At 49.2% G+C, this 24,867-nt stretch overlaps 2 protein-coding genes across 2 annotated transcripts in view; one reads left to right on the forward strand and one right to left on the reverse strand.

Moving 5' to 3' along the window:
* Window positions 1-278: 278 nt before the first annotated feature.
* LOC149347909 (uncharacterized) lies at window positions 279-4,186 on the forward strand. Its single transcript, XM_089541648.1, has 2 exons — window positions 279-871; window positions 3,811-4,186. Exons 1-2 carry the CDS (start codon window positions 279-281, stop codon window positions 4,184-4,186), a joined length of 969 nt encoding a protein of 322 aa, XP_089397774.1.
* A 328-nt stretch (window positions 4,187-4,514) lies between these two features.
* The window catches only part of LOC149347910 (uncharacterized), a 37,335-nt gene continuing 16,982 nt past the window's right edge, over window positions 4,515-24,867 (reverse strand). Inside the window, exons 5-7 of the mRNA XM_089587739.1 lie at window positions 21,711-21,832; window positions 5,778-5,843; window positions 4,515-4,766 (exon numbers count right to left, since the gene is read on the reverse strand). Of these exons, the coding sequence (XP_089443865.1) occupies window positions 4,559-4,766; window positions 5,778-5,843; window positions 21,711-21,832 (396 nt within the window). The 3' untranslated portion in view covers window positions 4,515-4,558. The remainder of the gene's footprint in view (window positions 4,767-5,777; window positions 5,844-21,710; window positions 21,833-24,867) is intronic.

The raw sequence follows: 24,867 nt of genomic DNA on the forward strand, positions 1-24,867 counted from the left end.
TTGATCTCGCAACCTGCGCACACATCCTGCTGACGCCACTCATGAGCGAAGAAATGTTTCCGCATTACAATATTTAACCCGTGTAGAGCGATATAGAGCGAGATGAGTCTTATATAGTCGGCTAGGAAGGCCCGTCATTAAATGATAAATCACAGCTCCCGATTCGTTCTGCTTGATGTTATGGACGTTTTTCTTCACATAATTAACTCCCGCTCGCTATCTTTTTCCCCACTTTTATCAAACAGCTGACACCACAGTTTCTCCGCTTGACCGCGGCCATGGAGCCAGCTCCCGACACGGTTGGGTCAAAATCCCAAACGGTGGACGTCCCACCACAGGCCACCTATTGCGGAAGCATGGGACTTAAAGACGACAGCATGTACACGTCCATAAAGGTGCAGCTGTCCGCGGCGAAGGTGGCGATAGTCGCGCAGTTCATCGAGGCGTCGCCTTCCCTCCGAGTCGTCACTTTTTCAACGTGGCGCGTATGGCTGTGCCACGATGACCATTGGTCTATGGTGGACGAGGACTTCCAGAAGGGGACTATTCGGGAGCTGAAGATCGCTTCGCCGTTCTTCACCGAGCTCGACGCCGAGTGTCTGGGCGCTGCCGTCGGCCGTAGCCGAAGTGTGCGCAGCGTGACTGTGAGGAATTATCCGCCGAGCACGCAGGGACGCTCCTTCGTCCGTGGCCTCGCCGCCAACATCGGGGGCAACCGGACGCTGCTGGAGGTCACCCTGGATGGCACTTTGCGTAGCCACGCAGGCGTAACTGAAGCCAGCCAGTGGGGCATTCTCCGAGACCACAGCAACAACAACTGGCTCCCCTTGTATAGGGCTGTTCTGTACGCGAAACGCGAATGCACCAAATGGTAAGTGCACTTAGGATTGCATTATTTCCGTTATAAGCAGCTGTAAACCTCCGCTCCATGGACTCCGCTAGTTGGTCGACGAGGCAATTCTTGGACGGCGGAGGAAGCCCCCAGTTCACCACAGGCGCACTGCTTCGATCGCCCGCAGCCGCCTTAAACTTACCGTAGCATAAATGCCTATTTATTCAATGGCCTGAAATGATTTCGACGGGCGTAATGTAGTCCAACAAATACGTATAGGCTGTGGATATTCGAGTCAAATTTGGAAGCTCTGCTTGGACCTTATAATTCAGAAATAATTTTAAAAAATCGTTGCTCGCAGCAGCTTGCAACAGATTAGGCTTAACACACGTCACCACGCGTCCCCGACCCCGATGTCGTCGGCCGACAGATGGAGCGACTTTGAAGGCTCACTCTTCAAGCTCAAACACTCTAGGGAGATTCCTAGCAAGAAATGGCGCGCCCGTCACGTACAGTCTTTGCACAAAAATTAGGCAATGGCTTAGCTCTGGTTAAGCCTGGACATACAAGCGAAAAGCTTCAGTTACGCTTGGTTTTAAGTCGTGGCTGTCGCAGTTGGCGCACAGTGCACTGGGAGCACCACGATAGCGGTGGAGGCGTTCGGCCGTCCACAGACTGCTTGTGCGGAGGAGGAGACGGAAATCGGAGCGGTTAAAATTCAGGGGGCACTTGGCTCTTTAAAGTGCTGCAAGGCGAAAGCGTTTCCTGGCACACTGCATGTCTTTTTTGTTTCACCGTCTACTGTGCGATGTCAGTGCACGTTAAAGAACCCCAGGTGGTCGAAATTTCCGGAGCCCTCCGCTACGGCGTCTCTCATAGCTTTAGTCGCTTTGGGACGTTAAACCCCATAAAGCAAACCAAACCAACCTTTCTTTCATTTTTTTTGTTACATTTTTTTTTACTTTTTATTACTTTTTTATTTATTTCTTATTTGAAATTTTTTCAGTTTAATTTTTACATTTTGTTCTTCGTTTTTTTAGTTGTATTTTTTATACGTGTAATGCTGTATGGGCTTTGTTTAATCAAAAATTAAAAGACGGACGCCAGGAGCAAGTCTACATTCCCAAGGATCCCTACCCTCTCCTACTATGCTGAAGGCCTCCGAAAAGAAAACATTCAAAGCGCATTTTTTTTTTTCCTTGAGCTAAAAAAAAAACTTTGAAGCGACCCCCGTGCACGGTGCGTATGCAAGCACCTCAATACACCGAACAGCGTGCTGCAGAGGACCTGGGGGATGTTTTTTTTTTTTTCGATTGAACAGCTTTTATTTCCATCATAAAAGACGTTTATCCCCTTCCCCGGCACGCAGGCCTGGGAGACCGGGAGTTCCGCGTGCGCGGTTAGAGGCTGGCTGGCAGTCCTTCACTGGCAGCGGCCTTTTCCGCCAGATGGATGGTGGTGCGCTGGAGCTCAGGGTCCGGCCTTCTTAGCAGGGTCTCATTCCTCTATACTATCAATAGCACGCCCTTGTGACGTCAGTGGTCAGAAGTTGTCAGAACAACAAGCTGTTCGGAAAGAATAGTTCTAAAAATGCCCACGACACCGAATCAGTATACTGAGACTTCGAGGAATCGTAAGCAGAGCGCGCACGAAAAGAGTACCGTATTTTCCGATGCATAAGACGCACCCGCCATATATGCAGGCTGCCATTGAAAAAGGTTGTATATAAGACGCACCCGTGTATAAGACGCACCCCAACTTACCCAGTTAGGCTGAGGCTTAATTAATTATGCTTCAACAAGCGGAAGCTTTGGGCCAGTTGGTCTGACATGTTGGAGAGGAGGAATAACCGCGAACTTAGACGAGACTGAAGAACGAGAACCGCTCGTCCTGTCCTCTTCTCGTTCTTCAGTCTCGTCTAAGTTCGCGGTTGTTCCTCCTCTCCAACATTAAATATGCTTGTGCGACCACCGCGAAATGCACCGTAACTGTGAGAAGTTCTTAAGCAATGCTAATTGATTGAAAAAGGCAACACTCACGCCATACCCGCCCGCGTATTAGCAAAAAAAGCAAAGAAATTAAAGAACTCTCCTTATGTCCACAACATTTTATTTTTACTTGAAACCTTTGAAGTCTTCATCTTCGGAAGCGTGATCAAAAAGTTCGCCCATTTCAGGAGGCAACGCGGCTGAATCATTCTCTTTGCACTACGTACGACTACGTACACGGAGCAAAGTTGCAAACTGTGGCTAAAAAGGAACTCCGGCTTGTCTTGGCTTGTCTTGACAATGGCGAGAAGCGCGACTATCGCCATCTTTTGACATTTCGCATTACTTTTGCTTGGGGCCTCCGAAACGGTCGTTAGTTTATGATCCCGGAAGTCGTCATCCCTGCCGTTTCATGATGATGATGATGATGAAAACTTTATTTATAACAAGGGAGTTTTGGACACGTCGGTCCTTGGGCCCCCGCACGGCCCCACTGCACTCAAACGTTCATGTCCCGGAGGCTCATGACGCTGGCAGCCCGGCCGGTGGCGATGGCTTGCTTGGCCGGGTCCTCGGAGCGCAGTAGGGTCTCCCAAGCCTCCCATGAGGTAAGGTGCTCCAGGCCCCGCGGGGGAGGATCCGCCGGGCAGAGGAAAAGAATATGGTCGAGGGTGGCTTTGGGGTGGTGGCAGAGGGTACAGGAAGGGTGAAGTTCGCCTAAAAAAGTTGCGCACGGCGGTCCCCGTATTGAAGTATTAACCTTGTTGCAACCGCGTGATTGGTAGTGATATTTTTTTCCGTGAAGAAAGCTTGAACATGAACCCGAGTAATTTCAGACCTCGCAAAAAAAAAAAAGGGTGCGTATAAGACGCACCCTTGTATAGGACGCATCAGCAATATTTTTGAAAAGAAGCCGCGTCTTATACACCAGAAAATACGATGTCATGGCCCCATTAATTGAGTGCTCATTTTTTTTTTCCTTCGCCACAGGCAACGCATCGGAGCACTCGGAGCACTGGAGACTATCAGTCACTATCCCACACTGATGGAGGAGTTGTGTAAAAAGCTCAATGTCAGCAAGGCGCGAACTGATTGCTTCGTGCGGAAAGCGCTGCGTCAGACCCAGTCTCTGGATGAGTACATGATGATGGCGGGCGTGGTCAAGCACCGTGTCCAGTGCCTCCCGAGGGACGACCACCGCACCCAGCTGGACTGCCTCAATGACTACTGCTGGGCTGCGGTGCGAAGATACCTCAAGGTGGACGACGTCTTGCGTGAGGAGCGCGATCCCGATAGTAAGTATACACACAGGACTCCGCACTACAAGTTCCTTGCGGAAATGTGGAAGAAAAAATTTGGGTTTTAGCTCTGGGAGGCTAGCTTTGGCTTTACAGAAAGAATATATCTTCATTACTCCAGAGAGAAGTGAAGGCTAGCTCTGGATGAATAGAAAGTAACGATATATCTTCAGTGCTGCAGAGAAAAGCGGAGGCTAGCTCTGGATGAATAGAAAGAATGAATAACCACAATTTCAGAGAGGAGCGGAAGCTCTCCGGCGCAATGGAAAGAATGAGTATATGCTCCGGCTGTATAGAAAGAATGAATACATCTTCATTTTTGCAGAGACAAATAGAGGCTAGCTCTGGTAGAGAGAATGAATGCAGCTGGTGCCGCGTTAAGGTACACACATCAAAGACACGGCCTAAAAGTTCTTTATTATATATTTGACTTCGACGCATCAAGCTTCTATATTCTGTTGATTCCTAAAAGCTCGCATGAAGGAGTTTCTAGTGCTTCGAGGGTGTACGCTTGGCTGTAGCATCCGGAGTGTTTTTGGTAGCAAGTGCCGCGGAAAATAATAGCTGATACTTCGTTCGCAGTCTGCAGACACCAAGGCATTGGTCGCCGCTGTAGGATGCGTCGGAGCTGTCGACTGAGACCGTCTCCTGCGTCCAAAGGGAGAGGGGAAAAAGAGGAATCCACGTGATTCGAAAGGACAGCGACGTCGCTTGCGCACCATCGACACGCTCAAGGTGGTTATTTGTCGTTGGTACGTGTAGTAATACTGCTGAGAAGCACCGGACGCAGTAAGACGCCGAGCCTCAACAACAGCGCGCCCACCTGGTGCGCCCCCTCTCCGGACTTATTGAAAACACTGTGATACGTCCATCATACCAGAAGTGGCTGCTTAATCATCATCATCATCATCATCAGCCTGACTACGCCCACTGCAGGGCAAAGGCCTCTGCCATGTGTCTCCAATTAACCCCGTTCTTTGCCAGCTGCGGCCACTGTATCCCTGCAAACTTTTTAATCTCATCCGACCACCTAACTTTCTGCCGCCCCCTGCTACGTTTGCCTTCTCTTGGAATCCACTCCGTTACCCTTAAGGACCAGCGGTTATCTTGCCTTCGCATTACATGCCCTGCCCAAGCCCACTTCTTCCTCTTGATTTCAACTAGGATATCATTAACACGCGTTTGTTCTCTCACCCACTCCGCCCGCTTCCGATCTCTCAACGTTGCACGTATCATTTTTCTTTCCATAGCTCGCTGCGTTGTCCTTAACTTAAGCTGAACCCTCTTTGTTAGCCTCCACGTTTCTGCCCCACCTGACTTGCAAGGTTTACAGAATAATTCAGCGTTCCTTCGAGCGAAAGGGAGATGTGGCAATATGCGTAAGGGAGCGGTTGGGAAATGTGGCAAGAAAAGTGGCAGATGAGGGAGTCCTCATACCACTCGCCAGGAGGGGTACGAAGACTCCCAGGAATCTATGAGTGTAAAGTAGAGAATGACCTTCTGCATACATGGGAATTAGCCCATTACGCTATCGCGTAATACCCTTAATTTGTACCCTCTTATTTTTATTTTCACTTGGCCGGGCACCATTTCATCAGGAGAGCGTAACCGCGATCATAATTGCTATCAAATTCATAAAAAAAATATCTGTGTACCCACCGATCGGCTCGAAGAGGTATAATCCCGAACTGCAGAAGACATCCCACCACGTGAGGGAACCACGACCTAAGAAGGAGAAAAACAGTATATTGAAACGAATAAAATAAAACCAATGAAAACATTGCATCTGGAGTGTGATAACACAGTCATGGCGTCCAACGCGTCGCTACGGGCCAAGAAATGGCGAGCGCTATGACGAATGAATCAGCAAACCCCTCGTTGTGCGCTGAGCAGCGAAAGAAGCTGCTCTTTCTCTGATTTCTTTTATGCCTTTCCTCACTGCTTGGTTCAGGTGCACACCGAGAGCGAAATAGTTACTGTTTCGTCCAAAACCAATTATGTCAGCTCCGCAAGAGGCTAACCGGCGGCGGATGCCAACTATCTGCCCACTTGGAAACGCGGGCGAGAGCAGCAAGAAGTGCAGCAGCCGAAAGATCTGCCGTTATCTAGAGTTGTGGTTCGTGCTTGTTCTTGCTGCATGACTGAGGGGATTCGTTCCCTTAGGTTTACTTCCCCGCGATGGGTCCTTCCTAGTTTCTAGTTACTGTAACTAACAAAGGAGGGCGTCGCAGCGACACGAGTGCCACGAACAGCGCCACTGCTGCGCGCGCACGCGGTTGATAACCCTTGCTCTTCGGCTGGGGAACTAGCGGGGTGACGCAGAGACGTTTCGGCGCGGCGCGCCGCTCTCTTTCAGCGAGGCGAGACCTTCTGGGATAATTTCCCCCCCTGCTCGTCCCGTCCGGCCTCGGAGCTTCTCCTCTGCCCTTGCGTAGGCCGACGTTCGCTCGTAACCTTGCTGGGGAGTCGGATGACCTTGATTCCTGAGCATATTTTGTTGCTAGCTGGCGTTATTGATGTTACCGCAATAAATGCCTTGTTTGTGTCAGCCAATGTGTTCTTTTGTTCGCACCTCACACCAAGGCTCGCCGTGATCGGCGTGCGTTCAGTAACGCTCAAAATCACGGGGTCGGCAGTTTTGAACTGTGTCAGCTGTGGTTGAGCGGGGAGAACGTATTTATCCACCTTAATACCCCCCCCCCCCCCCCCCGCCCCCGTATGGCTACCATCTGTGAGTAGTTCTAGGAAGCTCCATGCCTTTTCTGCAATACATTTCATGTTTACGACTTTTCAAAATGACGAAGTTGACTATCCTGAATATTTTTGCCCCAGCATCATACATCGTCGACTCTGACACTTTCACAGACTGCGTAAAATAAAGCCATTGTGTCATGCACTTAGGTCAAAGCATAGTCCACATTCAAAGACTATGGTCAAAGTTGCCTTCTCTAGTTTAGCGCCGCTATAATGCGTAGTGATTACAGTCAGCGGTGAGAGAGACTCCTGTGCAGACTGCGTCCATACCGGCAATATTCGTCATTACGCAACAACCGCGTTCATCCAGCCACCACGCAATGCAAGTGGTGTTGATATAGTGCGCATTTTAAGTGAATAGGGCCGGGCGTGCACGGGGAACGGCGAACTCATTGTGCATAGTTAGGAAAAGGTCGCCGGGGATCATGCACTGTCGGTGCGCACTATGAACTAAAAGAACAGTCTTTGTCACACAAGATTCCTTTACGAAGGTATGAAATTCCACTAACATTAGATGTCGCATATCCAGTGACCACGAGAATGTAATACCAGAGAGCATGTATCCGCCATCAGTGCGATAACTACTTGAGACCTGGCAATGAAAAATTAGTGCGTGAGACTGCACAAGAGAACCTCAGGGAGTCATCATCCATGGAAGAAGGTTTAGTGGCATAAAAAAATCCTAGGCTTTCGTTCCGAGCCTTGCTGCTACCTGGTAAACATGGTCAAAGTCGTAGGCAATCCGCGCGCCTAAGCACAAATTTGTCCGAACATGGAGCTTTCCTCTCTGCTTTAGAAATTTCGTAATTCTCTCTGTATTCGAAAATGTGGGGCCTGGAGCCGAAAGATATAGAAATAATAAATTTATGTTTATCATGTTTTAGAGCTACACTTATATCTAAAGCGTTCGAAAAAAATTCGGTCTTCGTAGACTTCTGGCGTCAGGAAGAAAAGCACAGACCGCATCCACGTCACCACCGATACGTTGCCGGCAATAGTGACTTTTTAACTACAAAACAGCGCTGCGACCGACGAAGAAAGAAGTCCCCTGTGGTCGCATAGCTGTTTTGGTGATAAAAAAAAATCTCTGCCTCTCCCGTAAACGAGAGTAGAGTAAGCATAAAATGTTTACGGGCCTAATGTCATCTCGGTGGACACCCGAACCGCACCGTACAGGAAGGGAGGAACGCCACCACCCGTTGTAGTGCCGGAGCTCCCATTTCGCTGGCTAGCTTCTCTGAAAACAAGCGCTGCGCGCCCGCCGGCGCTCAAAGCAGGCCCTGACTCTCGGACAAGTCGCGACATGCAGCGTGACTCATCCCGTCGCCGCGGCGCCGACACGGACCCTTCCTCCTCTCCTCCTCTCCGTCGGTGCGAACTCCTCAGACGTTCGCCGGCTCTCGACCATTGGTCTAATTTGAACGGTGGCCAGTGATTGGAGGATTTGAACGGCTGGCTGCCGTAACCGTTACCAGCGGCTATAAAAACGGAGCCGCGCTGAACCCGAGCAGCAGACGGGCAACAGAAGAGCCATCACGCCGGAGCTACGCTCGCCGCCGGGGCCGCCCTTCTTCTGTGTGCCTGCCCGTGGTGCTCTTGACCCTTGTATCATGTAAAAGCCCTAGTACATACTGTACATAAACGTCCTTTTACTCACCGTCGCCTCGACCGTTTCCTGGCTCGGACACCCAGTCCCAACAGTGGTGGCAGCGGTGGGATGCCTCAGACCCTACAGTGGATGGCAGCTGCGGGATCGACCGGCGTCATCTACCTCGGCGCGGTGAGTGCCTGATGTTTTCCCCTCAGTTCGCCAGACTGCTCTAGCACACGTGATTGTAGTTTAGAGTAGGGCTGTGTGTTGCACTGGAGAGAGCTTTGCTGTTTCGAGCCAAGTCGGAGCGCTTTGAAACGAAAGCTGGTGCAGAGGGCGTAAACGAGGCGTTGTTGGAAAGAATTACTTGCGCGTGTCGTACTAGTAGCGCTATAGTAGTGAACGGCAAGGGAATTCTAAGAAAAGGGCATACTACAAGAGGCTATTGTGCGCGATGGAGAACTTCAAAGTGAAGGAACTCATCGAAATTTGTGAAGAGTTGGGCATTGATTTTGGCCCCGCAAAACGAAAGCATGCGATTCTTGAGATCATGCGGAAAGAGGAGGTAACGGCTGAGGAAGCCAATGAGGCCTGGGAAGAGATCACAGAACGCCGTGAGCACGAAGAGGCTGAAAAACAGAAGCAGCTTGAGCGCGAAGAGGCAGAAAAACGGAGGCAGCTTGAGATAAAACGGCATGCTCGCGCTAAGAAACTGATGGACCTGGAGCTTGAAGCACACGAGATCTTTTATGAGAGAGATAGAACATTGTTCGCTCTGCGTGAGACCAACGGTCATCAGCTGAGAGACAGGCCGCAGCCCTTCGTGATCGCCGAAGATATGGCGAAATATCTTGCGGAGTTCGAGCGCGTCTGCGAGAGAAAGCGCGTTGAGCGGAATGGTTGGGCACAGAAGTTGGTAGCCCTGCTTTCCAGCGAAGCGTATGACGTTGTCAAGCGCCTGTTGGACGACGGCTTGGCGGACTACGATGAGCTGAAAAGCTTCTTACTGACGAGATATAACGTGTCACCGCGGGACCTTCGCCAAAGGTACCTGCGAGAGAATAGCAACCCATCGTTTAACGATTTTCCGTACCAGTTTAAAGCCGACATTTTAGAGTGGCTCGAAAATGCTGAAGGGTCGGAGGATCGTGACACAGAGGTAGAGTGCGTAGCTGTAGAGCAGAGCTGCCAGTGCGGCACAGAGGAAGGTAGTCCGTACGGGGCAGATGTAACTGCTGCTGTAACATTGGGAATTGCCCCGCATTCGCCAACTGAGAAAACCTCTACATCATCGGATAAGGTAGTCACAGCATCGGACGATGCACTAACAGAGGTCTCGCCCATTGAGATTGTGGCGGAGTTACCGGAAAGCGAATCTCCTAGCGTGTCGAAAGCAGGAGAAGTTGCCGAACAGGGCAGAGAGGACGTCCGTCTGGACATTAGTGAAAACACTTGCGCCGACGCAAGCGAAGTAGATGAGGACGGCACACCGTGTTGTGCAGCGCATTCAACAGAAATGCAGAGACCTGAGACTTCCGATCAACGGATGCGGACGCATATAGAGTTTGCGGACGCTGAGTTGTGCGCTAGTGTTTGCAGCGAGCGATGCGAAACGAGTCCCGTGCTTTCGCACTGCTCTGAGCTTTGCGACTTTCCAGAAAGCAGCTGCAGTAGCGGGAACAACGCGACTGAGTGCAGAGCCGACCCTCATCCGCTATCAGCTGAAACGCGCCAGGAGCACGACGCGAGCTGCGTGTCAACACTAATGTCAGGAGAAAACACTGGTTCGTCTGCGCCTGAAGAAGCTGCTAAGGCGCTGGACGACAGTGGAGAACAGAACGTTCCAGACGACATAGGGGCGGTAGACGTCAGCCCGTCCGAGAAAGATGAGGACGAATGCGCACTCAGAGACGCTGACAAGGAAGAACGCAGTTTCGAGGAGGCTAGTAAAGGCGCCAAAGACAGGCCTGATCTAGGTAGCACATATGAATCAGCTGACAATCAAAGCGACGTTGTCAGAGAACAGAAACTTAGGCGACGGAAGCAGAATGTGCTTTCACAGGCGAAAGTGAAAGGAAAGCTCGCGATAAAAAGCTGCAACCGGAAGGAAAGGCACCGCCAGTTCAGGAATGTGAGCTATCGCCACAAGGTGATAGCGAAACAAGAGAAACAGTGCTGCCGTCGAAAGGAGAGGAAAGGCAAGCTCAAGAGAGAGAGCTGTCACCGAAAGACGATGGAAGGCAGGCAAAAGAAAGAGTGGTGGCGCCGAAAGATGAAAGGCAGGCATAAGAAAAACAGGCGCCGCCGAAAAGAGAGAAAGGGCAAACGCGCGAAAACTGGTTTCCACCATCGGAAGCGCCAGCGTCGCCGGCAAAACGACTTCAGTAAAGTCAGTCACGTTGTCAGCCCTGAAACTAGCGTCAGAACCAGAGCTAAAGAAATGTGCGAGGCATTACTATCGCGCAAAGCGAAGCGCATAAGTGTGTCGGGGCACATAGGTCTGGGCAGTAGAATAAACTGCAAAAAGAAATCGTGCAAACATTCGCGCGGAAAAGTGCACCAAGGCACCAAACCGAGATTCAAGAGAGCGCTGCCCGGGAGGCGAAAAATTAAGGAGCGGGACAAGTGTGAATCTTGCCGCCACCACAGAGAGAGCGAGACGCGCAAAGGCACGTGCTCTCATGCGGGCTCTCGCTTTCCGCTGCATTCACGGGAGAAACCGCGCTCCCACAGAGAGCGGCACGCGCGCGGAAGGAAAGCGCGTGTACGGCTCAAAGAGCGAAAGATTGTACGAGGCCGCAGTGACAGGGGCAAGAAAATTGCCAAGAAGAAACCGTCTAAGCGCTCAGCCAAGCACAGTTATCGCGATAGAAAGCCGCGATTCGAAATGACGCCACTTAGTAGGCGTAAAATCAAAAGGCCGTGTAGAGGCGAACTACACACCGAGCGGAAAGGCAAACGGATGCGCGAGAAAGTCAAGACTCGTGCAAGGTCTGACTTGCCCCCACGAACAGAGAGAAAGAAAGAACGGTCCCATTGGAAGCGTTGCGCACTCGCTATGGGACGTCGCGACTGGCGTGCGAAGCGCAAAGAAAGGGACAAGTTGCCAGTCTATGAAAGCGAATCGCTCTCGTACTGTAGCTCCCGTAGAAACTGGAAAGACAAGTACAGAGAGAAAGAAAAGCGCGTCTACCGTGAAAGAGGCAGAGACGTTAGCTACCACGGTAGTAGAGAGAGAGAGAAAAGCGCAGCTACAGCGAAAGAGGCAGAGTCATTAGCTTCCGCGGTAGCGGGTGTCGTGTAACGTCCGTTAGAACCGAGTTGAACGCGAACGCAGACGCACTAAAGGCCGTTGTACGATCGTTTTTGGGCGGATCCGCCAGCGAGCGAACCGCTCGCTTTCGGCCTTCGCTCGGGCGTGGGGCGGAATGGGTGTTGTACGATCATTTTGGAGCTGGCGGACGAGGCGGATGGTTTAAAGGCCGTTGTACGATCGTTTTTGGGCGGATCCGCCAGCGAGCGAACCGCTCGCTTTCGGCCTTCGCTCGGGCGTGGGGCGGAATGGGTGTTGTACGATCATTTTGGAGCTGGCGGACGAGGCGGATGGTTTAAAGCGTTCCGATTGGCGCGCCCGGGATTGCCGTCTGTCCAATAGCATGCTCCTGTTGGCAACCTAGACAGCGCGAAAACGTGGTCTTTTTTTGCTCCTCGGCGACCGGCACATAGGCTGAACTTCGGCATAGCCATGGCGTGGTTTTTGAAGTTCTTGCTCTTGTACGCGGCTCTCGTCAGCTACCAGATGAGTAGCTCGGCTGTAGAGGTTTTGACTGCTTATATGGGCAACACAAACAGGGTGAACTGGCCATTAGTCGCGCAGTTCGTCGCTGCCGACGCAGTCATTCAGCAGCAGCGTAAGCGTAGGCGCAAGCCTATACGACGTTGCGTAGGGTTCTCTGTGCTGCTGAATGATAGCAGTGATGTCGGGTGAATATGACTGTTATTATTTTCAACTGGTAACCGTCTTTGCAATCAAACACATGCTTTTAGTGAGTTTCCATTGTTTGCAGAAGCAAACCGACATCCTGAGTGGAGTACTTTAACACAGACGTTGGCTGCCTACCTACAACATAACTGCAAGCAAAAAAATAATGGTGCATTTCATGACAATGGTTTGCTAGATTTGAGGATGGTGACCTTGTGGAACACACATCAAACATCTGAACAAGATGAAATTGCTGTGACTGAAATTTTATGATTCTGGTTCACATACCGCGTACCTCATGTATAGTAGGATAAAACTTAAAAGAAACAGCAGTTGTTAGCACTCGGTCATGGCCCGAGGCATCCTGTATTACTCCACTAACCAATAACAGTAAACAAAATAAGTTGTTCGATGTTTGACTTTATTAATCTATCCAGGAATCAGAATTCTAGAGCTTATCATTTTTTCTTGTAATAAGCTTCTTATGGTAGTATACAATAAAAGTTTTAACAGCGGACTACTTTTTTTGGCGCGGAAGAATTCTGTGCGGCGATCCAGATGGCAGAGCTTCACTGCAGACTTACATTGAATCTGACTATAGTGTTCGTTGATAACATGTTCTGACAGCCAAAAACCAAAACTGAACATTGGTTGTTGGCTGAGCTTAGATGCCAATTCAATGCAAACAAAAATATTTGTTGTAGGAATAGATACGCATAGTTAACATGAAACAAAAAGAGACAACCCGCAACAAACACCTCACTGATACTGCCAACTGTCCAAAGCGATATCACGAACAGTGTATGCTGGACTGTCCTACACAAGAGGTGACGTAGAGCAGATGCCTCTGTGTGCTCTTAGATAAAAGGGAATAGTACCGAGGCTTAGTCCATGCTACTGCTTCTGAAGTCAAGGTGACCTTGACAAGATTGGTTGTTGCATCTGTAGAGAGGGCATCTGCTGCTGCTGATGTGGACTGCTTGTTCACAGCCTTTAACAATGCTCTGTCATAGCACGTTAAAGAACCCCAGGTGGTCGAAATTTCCGAAGCTCTCTACTACGGCGTCTCTCATAGCCTTAGTCGCTTTGGGACGTTAAACCCCATAAACCAAACCAAACCAAACCAGATCATTTTTGCCCAGCTTGGTTCTTCAGCTGTGGGAAATCCAGCATCACCTGTATATCATTCTTCTTGTGTCCCTGTTCACTCCCGCCACACTTCAACTCTATCCACATCATAGTATGTGTGGTCAAATGACATCAAACATGCCACTGTCTCTCATTAAAGAAAAGGTGTATGTGTATGTGTGTATTATGCATGCATGAAAAAATCAGCATATTTTAGCATGTTACCATCAGATATGAATGCATCTATACATGAGGAAATTACAATGTTCCCAACCTTTACTAATATGGAAGATCAGTGTTAACTGCAGGTGTTTACAATATCACAGAAAAATAACGACGCAATAATACTGATTTCTTTTCTGATTTTTTTTCGTCATGTTTTTCACACCATTACGAAAATCGAAATAGAAATACTACTCAGTGGCTTCAAAGCGGATATGGTGCGCATCACTGTACTAAAGTGCACGCTTTTGTTCTGCAGTGACAGTGGGCAGGCCGCTTCCTTTTACCAGTGCTTCCTGAGGTGACATTGCAGTGAACATTGTGCAAACCAGTATGCAGCATAGTAAACAAGTGTCGAAAGTTCTGTTGAGAGCCAATCAATGTTGACATGCACAGAAACAAGGTGGCGTATTGTGTGTATGACCACAAAGCATTCTTAACTGTCCCATGAATTTAAAACAAAGTGGTTGGTCCGTATTTCAGAAAAGTATACATGTGCCATCCTCATTAATCCATACATAATTAGATAAGGGAGTAAGTACACTGGCCTAGAGGTTAAGGAAATGCAAGAACCGATTTGGAAAGTTTACATAGCAAATATTGGCGGAGACTAGGATAGAATGCTTTGTATAGTCAAGGGAATGGGAACTGCTTCATATTTTGCAGTTACCTCAAACAAACACAATCATATGAAGCAGAATGCGAAAAAGTTAATTTTCAGAAATAAGAGCTATGATGTCTCAGGACAGAATGAATTGAAAAATAAGCCATTGAAGTATGTGTGGGCCATAGATGCTTAAGTTCTCCAGTAAAGCTCTACAGCAATCTTGAAGGTACGTCCTTTCTGATCAGTAAAAAATAATATGAGAAATTTTAAGGGCAACTCTGATTCCCAAAGCAGCAAGCAAAAGAGAGAATCTGTATTTGTTAATCGATATACGCACCACTTGTTATATATAGAATAATGTCGTACTAGTTACTAATTACCAATTTCTTAGCAAAATACCCTTATTCCACTGCTAGTCTGGGTTGCAAGGAAACGAATTAACTGAGCCATCAGTAGTCATAAGGAAGTTGAAAAGAAAACAAGTTGAAGTCAGGCCAAAGGATGACGAAGAAAAACAGAAAGGCAGTGATGACTTTTGTCTTTTATTGCTATCTCTTTGCTGCAATCTGATGATGAGAGCTTTTAAGCTCAACCAATTGCCCAGTTAATACTATCCTTAGTACATGTGACTATATACAAGTTACATGCATAAGCATACACATGTAGAATTCTCACTGAGCCACATCATGAAGTCAGTGTGTTGCTCAGCTGAGCAGAACAGACAAGCACAAAGAGAAGCCTGGTCAACAACAGGTGGGTGCACTAATGCATGTTTAGCTTTAAAATGAGCGAATGTACGTAGCTAGAGCTAGCTTGTGCAAAGTTAGCCCAAATGCTACTATTGTGTAAATCTGCCCAGATATAGTTTGAAATAAATTATGAACAAAGTTCTCAATGAACACGTTATGCATAAGAGAGCATTGTACTGGTTTGCCGAGGTGACCGAGTGACTGAGCACTATATCAGATCTATTTGTTTTCATATTTATCACACCTCAGTGGTCCTAAATGACGTTAGTTTAGTAGCGAGCTTTAAAATGGTGTGCCAGGTAGGAGCTCAGTGAGTTCGTAATTTATAGCATGATTTCTGTAGTAACCACTTCGAAGGACAGTAAGATACACAGCCTTGTGGGATGCAAGACCGTTACAGCCTTCTGTGGCACGAACAAAAACGAATCTTGAAATTCAGTGGCATATGAGCTAAATGAGGCACAAGAGTGTTAGTGCACCTAGTGCACGAGAGACTACAAGTTGGGACTGATTAGTTGGGGACGTGTTGGTAAGGAGCAAAAAAAACCTGCATAAGATGAAGACATTCAAATATGCACTTTTAGTGCTGTCACACTGGACCTTCAAAATGGCCTGAGAAAATAAAACAAGCGGCTCAGGACTGAACTAATTCAAGGATTCTAGTTAAGTTAGATTTGTGCCATGTGCCATTAGAATACCCAAGTTGATGACACACAGGGGAATTGAATGCAAGTAACTTGGAAGACGGTGATACTAACAACACGTCATGGAGTAAATATCCTAGGTTGTGGGTGGGTGTATGAGGATTATTAGGTATTTGAGCCAGTATACAGTGAATATACCTTTATCGGAAGGCCTTATAAGTTGGCAAAATGTAATGCTGACAATAAAAAACAATATTACTGCATTCTTAGTAACGTTAGCAAACAGGACAACCCAGGGCATGCTAACTGTTGTTTTGAACTGAAATGCTGGTATTGATTGCAATATGGCACACCCCATATGGCTGTCAGTGAAGGCATATGACAAAACACTGAAGGGACGGTAATAATGCATGTAATGAAAAGCTGAGGCCCAAAGGTGTTCCTTGGCGGACGTCCGAGATTGCAGGAAAAGGCAAGATACATAAGAATTGGCAAGGGAAATCTGCCGAAGGCTGGCTGTTTAAGCTTGGATCCAGTTTAGAGCTATTGGATGCAAGTTAAAGCACAAGAAAACCAGCTTCACATAAATAGGGGATTCGAATGCTTTTTCAAAGCAAAGAACAAAAGCATCATAGGGGGATGTTGCAGTCAAGGTGCATGTCGTGAAGAACAAGAAAAAGTTGGCTATTGCAGAAATGTCTTCTAAAAGCTTGCCGATTTGAATCAAACAACTTAATGGGCCAAAACAATCTAGCAGGGTCAAGAGTATGAAATGTGTTTGGTGATTTGCAGCACATGCCAATAACACAAATAGGGCCATAGGTGCTGGGTGATGAAGGATTAAAAACAGAGGGGCCAGGCTATAATAAGGCAGGAAGCTATCTGTACAGCATGCACTAGATATGCCTATACAACCTACTTCCTCTCCCGTTGTTGCTTTCTGTAAATTTCACAGAACTTGATCATAGCGTACTGTGGGGTGCACCGGTGGCAAGTTGGCATATCGAAACTGTGCTAAGGAACGACGACAGAGCAAGAATTGCTACCCTGTGCAGTGATGTTGTTACCATCGTCTTTGTTCCTAGCGTAGCTTTACCAGCTCCACAGGGCTTATTTTGCAGTCTGCAAGTAGTCATGTCTGTAGCAAGCAGTCACAGGCAAATGAAGGTGGTAGCAGACAGACATATGCAAGTGCATCGACGAGATCTTCTCAAAGCTTCGAGAATGGCTTGTTAAACAAAGTGCTGCGGCTGACCCAGGAAGCGCCGCTGAACAACCGCTTAACAACCGCTTAACACCAATAAGGCCGATTTCGCGAGCAGCTCTGCAACAATAGCATTGCGAACACATCCAGTTTCATACCACTGATCCCCGGATCGAAAAGGACCATGAGCAAAAAAATCAACAGACACTGTCATTGCCTATGAGGTGCTTCAAGACCACTGTATTTTTCTGATTGCAGTGGAAACCAACATCCCACTTAAACTGAATACTGCCAAGCATTTGTCAATATTGACTTAACACTGCTAAGCAAAAAGAGAAAAAAAGCAATGGCAAAGGTTTTCTCAATATTTTTTTCTTCTTTTTCATCAAGACTCGTTATGCTCAACTTGCTCTGTGGTCAGTTTTGATTGCAAAAGCTGCTGCCACACTTTTTATTTTTTTTTCTGCACTACATCAATTGAAATGCTCATGAAAAACCGACTTATGAGTTGGCACATATTAGAGATTTGTACACTGTCAATCAGTCGTGATTCAAAAGCGGCAGTGATTCTTGTTTGTAATCGCGGAATACCATGTTGTTACAACCTAAACCGAAATGGCTAGCGGAAGTGTTCAGTCACCCAATCATCACGCCGATTTGTTTATTGCAGGCAAATGTGCGCACAGCCGGCAGGAAATAAAAATAAATGACGCTCCCGAAGATACATTTGCACTGCACCGATGTTTTCACACAGGTTACACAGTTTCTCCGGCGAGTCGTAAACCGAGCACCCATCATCACAAAACGTACTGAATGGAGCACCAAAGCAAAGGATGGCGACATCGCTGTTGTCGCCGCAAAACAGTCCTACGGCCGTGCGGCCAAGCTCGCGTCGCGTCACGTCGCACACACGGCAATTCTCAAGCACAGTGCCAACACGAATCGCGAACAAAATGGTAACGAATGCGTAGCCAGCAACAACGTCATGTGCACGGTTCGGTCGCGATCACTGCCACCATCGAAACGAATGCGACTAGCTGCACAACGCCACGTTCATTTCAGCATTCGGAAAGCACGGCGTGCGTAGTGAGCTCTCGAAGGCGCACATTTCACTGCCTTGACGTAAAAGCACTCGCTTCGATCGCAATCACTTTCACTACGCGGACACTAGTCACTGTGCTAGGCAGCTCATACACGCACAGAAGTTCACCGTGAGCAGCTGTTGTTCGCCGCTGTGCGTGATGATCCTCGCAGGAATTAGGGACGCTTGCAGCAACCACAAACAGCACACTTCGTGACACAGCCAACGCGTAGGTCTTGCGTCGGTTTGAAGAGGCGCTCTGTCAACTACATCAGCGTCGATTTCAACTCGGGAAACTGTCGCTGCTCGCCGCTGCTGCACGCGGAGAAGTTCGCAGTCACTCTGAACACTCGTAATATCAACATGTGGCCAATATAGTATGCCTCGCGGCATAGGTGCCACCACTACAGCCACGACCTATGCCTCGCTCCCCAGTTCAGTCGACGGACGGCCATCTTGCCCGGCAGGAGCGGATGGCTACGTCACGTAAAAAGCAGCCAATCGCTGCAATTCGGTCGCCGGGCGGTTCGCTCGTCCGCCCCAAAGTTGAAGTTCACCAACTTTCCTTTCGCCTGCCGAACGGGGCGAATGCCTATTGTCTGGTCGTTCGGTCCGCCAGTCCGCCTGCCTGGCGGATCCGGAGCGGGACAAGTGTGAATCTTGCCGCCACCACAGAGAGAGCGAGACGCGCAAAGGCACGTGCTCTCATGCGGGCTCTCGCTTTCCGCTGCATTCACGGGAGAAACCGCGCTCCCACAGAGAGCGGCACGCGCGCGGAAGGAAAGCGCGTGTACGGCTCAAAGAGCGAAAGATTGTACGAGGCCGCAGTGACAGGGGCAAGAAAATTGCCAAGAAGAAACCGTCTAAGCGCTCAGCCAAGCACAGTTATCGCGATAGAAAGCCGCGATTCGAAATGACGCCACTTAGTAGGCGTAAAATCAAAAGGCCGTGTAGAGGCGAACTACACACCGAGCGGAAAGGCAAACGGATGCGCGAGAAAGTCAAGACTCGTGCAAGGTCTGACTTGCCCCCACGAACAGAGAGAAAGAAAGAACGGTCCCATTGGAAGCGTTGCGCACTCGCTATGGGACGTCGCGACTGGCGTGCGAAGCGCAAAGAAAGGGACAAGTTGCCAGTCTATGAAAGCGAATCGCTCTCGTACTGTAGCTCCCGTAGAAACTGGAAAGACAAGTACAGAGAGAAAGAAAAGCGCGTCTACCGTGAAAGAGGCAGAGACGTTAGCTACCACGGTAGTAGAGAGAGAGAGAAAAGCGCAGCTACAGCGAAAGAGGCAGAGTCATTAGCTTCCGCGGTAGCGGGTGTCGTGTAACGTCCGTTAGAACCGAGTTGAACGCGAACGCAGACGCACTAAGCCGTGCGCTCTGAGCAAGGCTGCCTTCGCCTCCTCGTGACCTACGTTTTGTCTCTTCGCGAACAGCTGTTAAGTTCGCTCGCAGATCGGGGAAAAATTGATACCCTCATTTGTGGCCTCAGCTGAGTGTTCTCCTGGCCGAGTGATCTCAAGAGAGCAAATTTATTTTGCATTCATTTCATTCCGAGTGTTTCATGTGTTTGACACTTTGTGTGAGTTTATTACTTTCAAGTTCTCGTATCCCACATGTGTCTCTTGTTGGAGAGGGAACAAAAAGGGGACAGAAATGTAGCCAACAGAGTTTTGTGACATTGAAGTCTGGTGTTTTGACGGGTGACGGAGGGCACTTGCTCGTGTTGGGTGTTGCCTGTTGTCGGTCGGTTCTTGGCAACATGCAGAACGATCAACGACCGATGCTGAGAAGCAAGCTCTTCCGAAAGACCGAGCGAAGCTGATCCAGTCACCTGGGCGACAAGGCTGCGGAGCAGTGATCCTGTCCTGACGAGCGGGACCCGTTCTCGGAAAGGAGCCTGGAGCTTCCTGCGGCTGAACACCGGACGAGAACTTGGAGGAGCCTGGCGTACGAGCGCGCCCCGCATCCGAGCCACGCGGAAGTAGCTCGTCTTCGTGGCGCATTGTCTGGCGGCGGTGGTGCTGTAGTGCCGGAGCTCCCATTTCGCTGGCTAGCTTCTCTGAAAACAAGCGCTGCGCGCCCGCCGGCGCTCAAAGCAGGCCCTGACTCTCGGACAAGTCGCGACATGCAGCGTGACTCATCCCGCCACCGCGGCGCCGACACGGACCCTTCCTCCTCTCCTCCTCTCCGTCGGTGCGAACTCCTCAGACGCTCGCCGGCTCTCGACCATTGGTCTAATTTGAACGGTGGCCAGTGATTGGAGGATTTGAACGGCTGGCTGCCGTAACCGTTACCAGCGGCTATAAAAACGGAGCCGCGCTGAACCCGAGCAGCAGACGGGCAACAGAAGAGCCATCACGCCGGAGCTACGCTCGCCGCCGGGGCCGCCCTTCTTCTGTGTGCCTGCCCGTGGTGCTCTTGACCCTTGTATCATGTAAAAGCCCTAGTACATACTGTGCATAAACGTCCTTTTACTCACCGTCGCCTCGACCGTTTCCTTGCTCGGACACCCAGTCCCAACACCGTTCAGCGCGATGCCTTGCCATTTGAACGCAAGGTTTTTTGAGGAAAGGAAATGGCGCAGTAATTATCTGCCATCTCGGTGGACACCCGAACCGCACCGTAAAGGAAGGGAGGAACGCCACCACCCGTTCGGCGCGATGCCTTGCCATTTGAACGCAGCGCTTCTCCCCCGGGCCCCTGTGCGCTGCGCGGCTTTGCTTCGATGCGCGAAGCCCCTAAGAGATCACGTATGAGAACGAAGTGTAACGTGGCATTTATGTGCTTTTTGCACGCGTTATTAGAAATCGGAAATTATAATTCCGTGCATTATCAAACCCACAGCTCCACTGATATCTTGATAAACATTGAGAAGGCACCGGCAGCAGTTATTTTTTGTCTCGTTTGGAGACCAACCGGCGCTTGCATGCCGGTCGCATAGGAGGGCTTAGAGAGTCTCGTTAAATCTCGTACGGTGCCCAGAGGTTCTCGTTTCAGACCCCTGATGACTGGAATTCAGTGCCCGGATGAGTGGATTTCAGTCCCCGGATGACTGGAATTCAGTCCCCGGATGACTGGAATTCAGTGCCCGGATGAGTGGATTTCAGTGCCCGGATGATGGCTCTCGGTCTCGGCGTGACGTCACCACACTGCCGACAACGGGAGCTAAAAGCATTTCATGCTTAAAATGTAACGACTAGCTCAGCTTTCCGTCTTGCTGAGGAAAAACGGTAATACTGAGCGCGACATTAGACACCTTTAGCATACCGTGTACCGTGGTACCGGTACCGGGGTACCGGGAGCTCGCGCGCAGCCAATGCGCGTGAGCTAATCGCCTCGACGGCGCGCGCCACGTACCCGGAAGCTGCACGCGCGCCTGCAGCATCGGGACCAATCAGCGCGTGCTCAGCGACGGTGCGGCAGCCCGCCCACCACCGGTGAACACGCGCTGGTTGGTCCCTGTTACGACACGCGCGCGCAACTGCAGGGTGCCTGGCGCCCTCAAGGCGATCTGCGCATGCGCACTGATGGCCCGCGGACTTTGGGCTGTCCGGTAACAGTAACGGCAGCACGGTATGATAAAGGTATCTAATAGGCGCATAAGGCTGCCTGCTATGCTTCTCACGTTTCTTCCGGTGAGCCACCCGTTCCTGACGTCCCGGCCTCGTACCCACGTGACGACTGCACTCCAGACACACTGGCCTTCTTCACACTGGGTCTTCCTCTGGCCACAGGCTGCCGCCGGTGCTTCGGAACAAAGCGATGCGCTTGTATTAGGAGAACATCAGCATTCCAAACAATAATCAAATAAGGAAACATTCTGCTAGGACCACTTGATCGAAGCTTACAGCCAAAGCATCATAGCCTGGCTACACCCACTGCAGGGCAAAGGCCTCTTTAGCGGGTGTGTAAATGTAAAGCTCCTCCGTGCTCGTCATGGTTTAGAGATGCGAATGCATAAATCTGACTAAGGTATTTGTTTGGGCTAGTCGGTACATTGTTAAAACTGAAGGCACAGCGCACGGAAGACAGGACTAAGGAAGGGACAAACACAGCGCATAAATCTGAGTTAGGTTGGCATTACCTTCACAAGGAAAAAGTGAAGAAACACACTATCTTACATGTCTCCATGCCTCCCATTAGATTGATTAGGTGTACCCGTAAGTTCCTTTTTTTTTAACTGAATGAAGTTGCCAGTCAGACGTGTATAGCCGATTCCCGTTTCCTTCATACCACTCTGAAGATGTGCTCCTCTCACCTTTTGCACTTGTTTTGAACAAACCATACGCAGTTTTGCAACGATCACTTTTGGCACTGCGCATGTACAGACTGCGTCACTATGATATCCCGCCAAATTTGTGCTCATACTGCTTGCAGACCTGCGTGGCTCAGCAAGACGCGGAACCATTTCCTGTACAGCTAGAAGCTACGACGAGGTGTCACTTTATATCGAGAGAGGTGTGCCAATCTAGCGCTATACACAGGGATGATGCAGGCTAAACAGTTAGCCTCTGGTGGAAGCGGATAGCATGTGCGATGCCCTGGTGCGTTTGTATTGAGGCAGATTCTTGTTCAGCAAGCGGATTCTCACGCGCTCCCCAGAGGGCACCACATACTCGATGACGGCAAAAAGTAACTGCAGAAAACGATCTTTGTGTGCGTAGCCGCTTCCAGTAGACACGATGCAATCAATAAATGTAGTGGTAACCGATTGTGTTGATAATTCAGGAAAAAGCTTTCGCGGGTTTTACTAGTTCTTGCAGCGCTTTTTCTACTGTCATTTTTGTGAACTGAAAAAATCTCTATAGGTTCCTATGCGTCCGCAAATAGGATTACGACACGTTTGGCTTGGCTTTGTAGGATTAACATGCCAAAGCGACTCAGGATATGCGGGACGTCGTACTGGAGGGCTGTGGAAATTTCGAACACATGGCGTTCTTTAACGTGCCCTAACATCCGCACGGTATAGGGGTCTCGACTCTATTGAAATTTGACAGCCGAGACCGGGATCGAGCCCACGTCTTTCGGGTCAGCATTCGAGCGCCATAACCACTGAGGCACCTCGGCGGATTTGTCACGGGTTCGACTCCGCCCACGGAAGTCTCATTCCAATGGAGGCGAAATGCTAGAGGGCCGTCTGCTGTGCGATCTGCACGCTATAAAGAAGGCCAGGTGGTCGAAAATATCCGGAGCTCTCTACTACGGCGTCCCTCATGGGCTTAGTCGCTTTGGGACATTAATCCTATAAAGCTAACTCAAATGTGCCATAATCCTTTATGCTGACCCATACTAACTTGCACATGCTTCGCAACAGAAATGTTTGCAAATATTTTGCAACAATACAGCTTTTATATTTATTGCTTCTGGTACCAGCAGTGTTTGTGCATCAAGCAAATAGGAAACTTTTCAGTGCGACTTCCTTTCAAATTTGTGTTGCTCGTCGTTGCACACTGCGTTATTGGCTTGCGTAGACAAGAGGGCTCCTTCCCTGAAGCTGGACGCTGCCCAAAGCAGTTCTCGCTGTCAGAGGCGGCGACAATTTTATTCCGCAGCACTGGCTAATGGACTTCACGTTATCGGTGTATACGACTGCTCTCGAAATCAGCCGCATGGAAAAGGTAAATGTTTTTTTTTTACATCTGCGCTCACACACTTAACGTGATGACTGATGACTGAGCATTGACGGGTGACTTTGCAGTTTCAAGTGCTTCTTAGAAGTTCCCACTCAGCAGTTGGATCTTCACTATTGTCGGATGCAACTTAAGTCTGCAGTGGAGCTCCGCCCGCATCCAGGACCGCCGTACTGAATACCTTCATGACAAAAAGGTGTCCGTTGTTGTTAAAACTTTTCTTGTTGCCTGAACAAGAAGCTAATCACAAGAAAAAAATTAAAAGCTCTCGACTCATGACAGCTGGATTGAAGTCAAACACTAAAAAGCTAATTTCAGTGACTCTGGTGATTTGCAAGCGAACGAATACAGGACGCCGCAGACCGCGGCCCAGTGTGAGCAATGTAACTGCTGTTTTTTTTTAAGTTGTATCCTTCTATAGAAGCCAGTCTGCACATTATTCTTGACATACACTGGTAAGCAGGCCTTCATGACTTGGAAGACTTTGAAATTCGTTCCGTGTAAATTTTATTCCTCAAGATACCCGTGTACTGTGCCATGTCAGTGCACGTTAAAGAACCCCAGGTGGTCGAAATTTCCGGAGCCCAACACTACGGCGTCTCTCATAGCCTTAGTCGCTTTGGGACGTTAAACCCCATAAACCAATCCTCTAGTTACTGCCCTCCAGCTGTCCGGTTTTGCGTTGGTTGGTTTGCCTGAACAGACTTATTCCCTCATTAGTTTCAATAATAACTCACTGTTCTATTCGCACAATCGTCAACACCACTTTAGTCTCGCTTTTAATCCTGCTGCAGTGTTCATGATTTCAGGTCCTCAGATAAGCGCAGCTATTCCTCCTCCGAGTGACTTAGCAAAAAGCATGTTACTGGGACGGTTTCCAGTAACCCTTACGCAATCCTTTTTTCCGTTCAACCCTGAATATGCCTCTCGTCGACCTGCAACGAAAAACAGCCGAGATATTCTGTAACCTTACTTAACGCGTATTCCACCCGTGTCTTCTATTGGGGATGAAGAGTGCAGTCTGGAGATTATAATGCGAAAGCTTTTATTGGCTCATCAGTGGCGTTCGTCCGACGAGAGAGATCCGTAGCCAATCCAACACTATCCGCATAGCAATACATGCATGGGCTAAAGTGGCTAAGCATTCCTTTC

The sequence above is a fragment of the Amblyomma mixtum genome, chromosome 4 (genome assembly GCF_055824585.1).
Source record: "Amblyomma mixtum isolate Tamu chromosome 4, ASM5582458v1, whole genome shotgun sequence".
In the NCBI taxonomy this organism is placed as follows: Eukaryota; Metazoa; Arthropoda; class Arachnida; order Ixodida; family Ixodidae; genus Amblyomma; species Amblyomma mixtum.

What these genes read in the sequence shown, in the direction of transcription:
- LOC149347909 (XM_089541648.1), top strand. Translation starts at nt 279, where the DNA reads ATGGAGCCAGCTCCCGACACGGTTGGGTCAAAATCCCAAACGGTGGAC. An exon ending in AAACGCGAATGCACCAAATG is followed by an intron (nt 872 to 3,810) that starts GTAAGTGCACTT and finishes CCTTCGCCACAG; the next exon opens with GCAACGCATCGGAGCACTCG.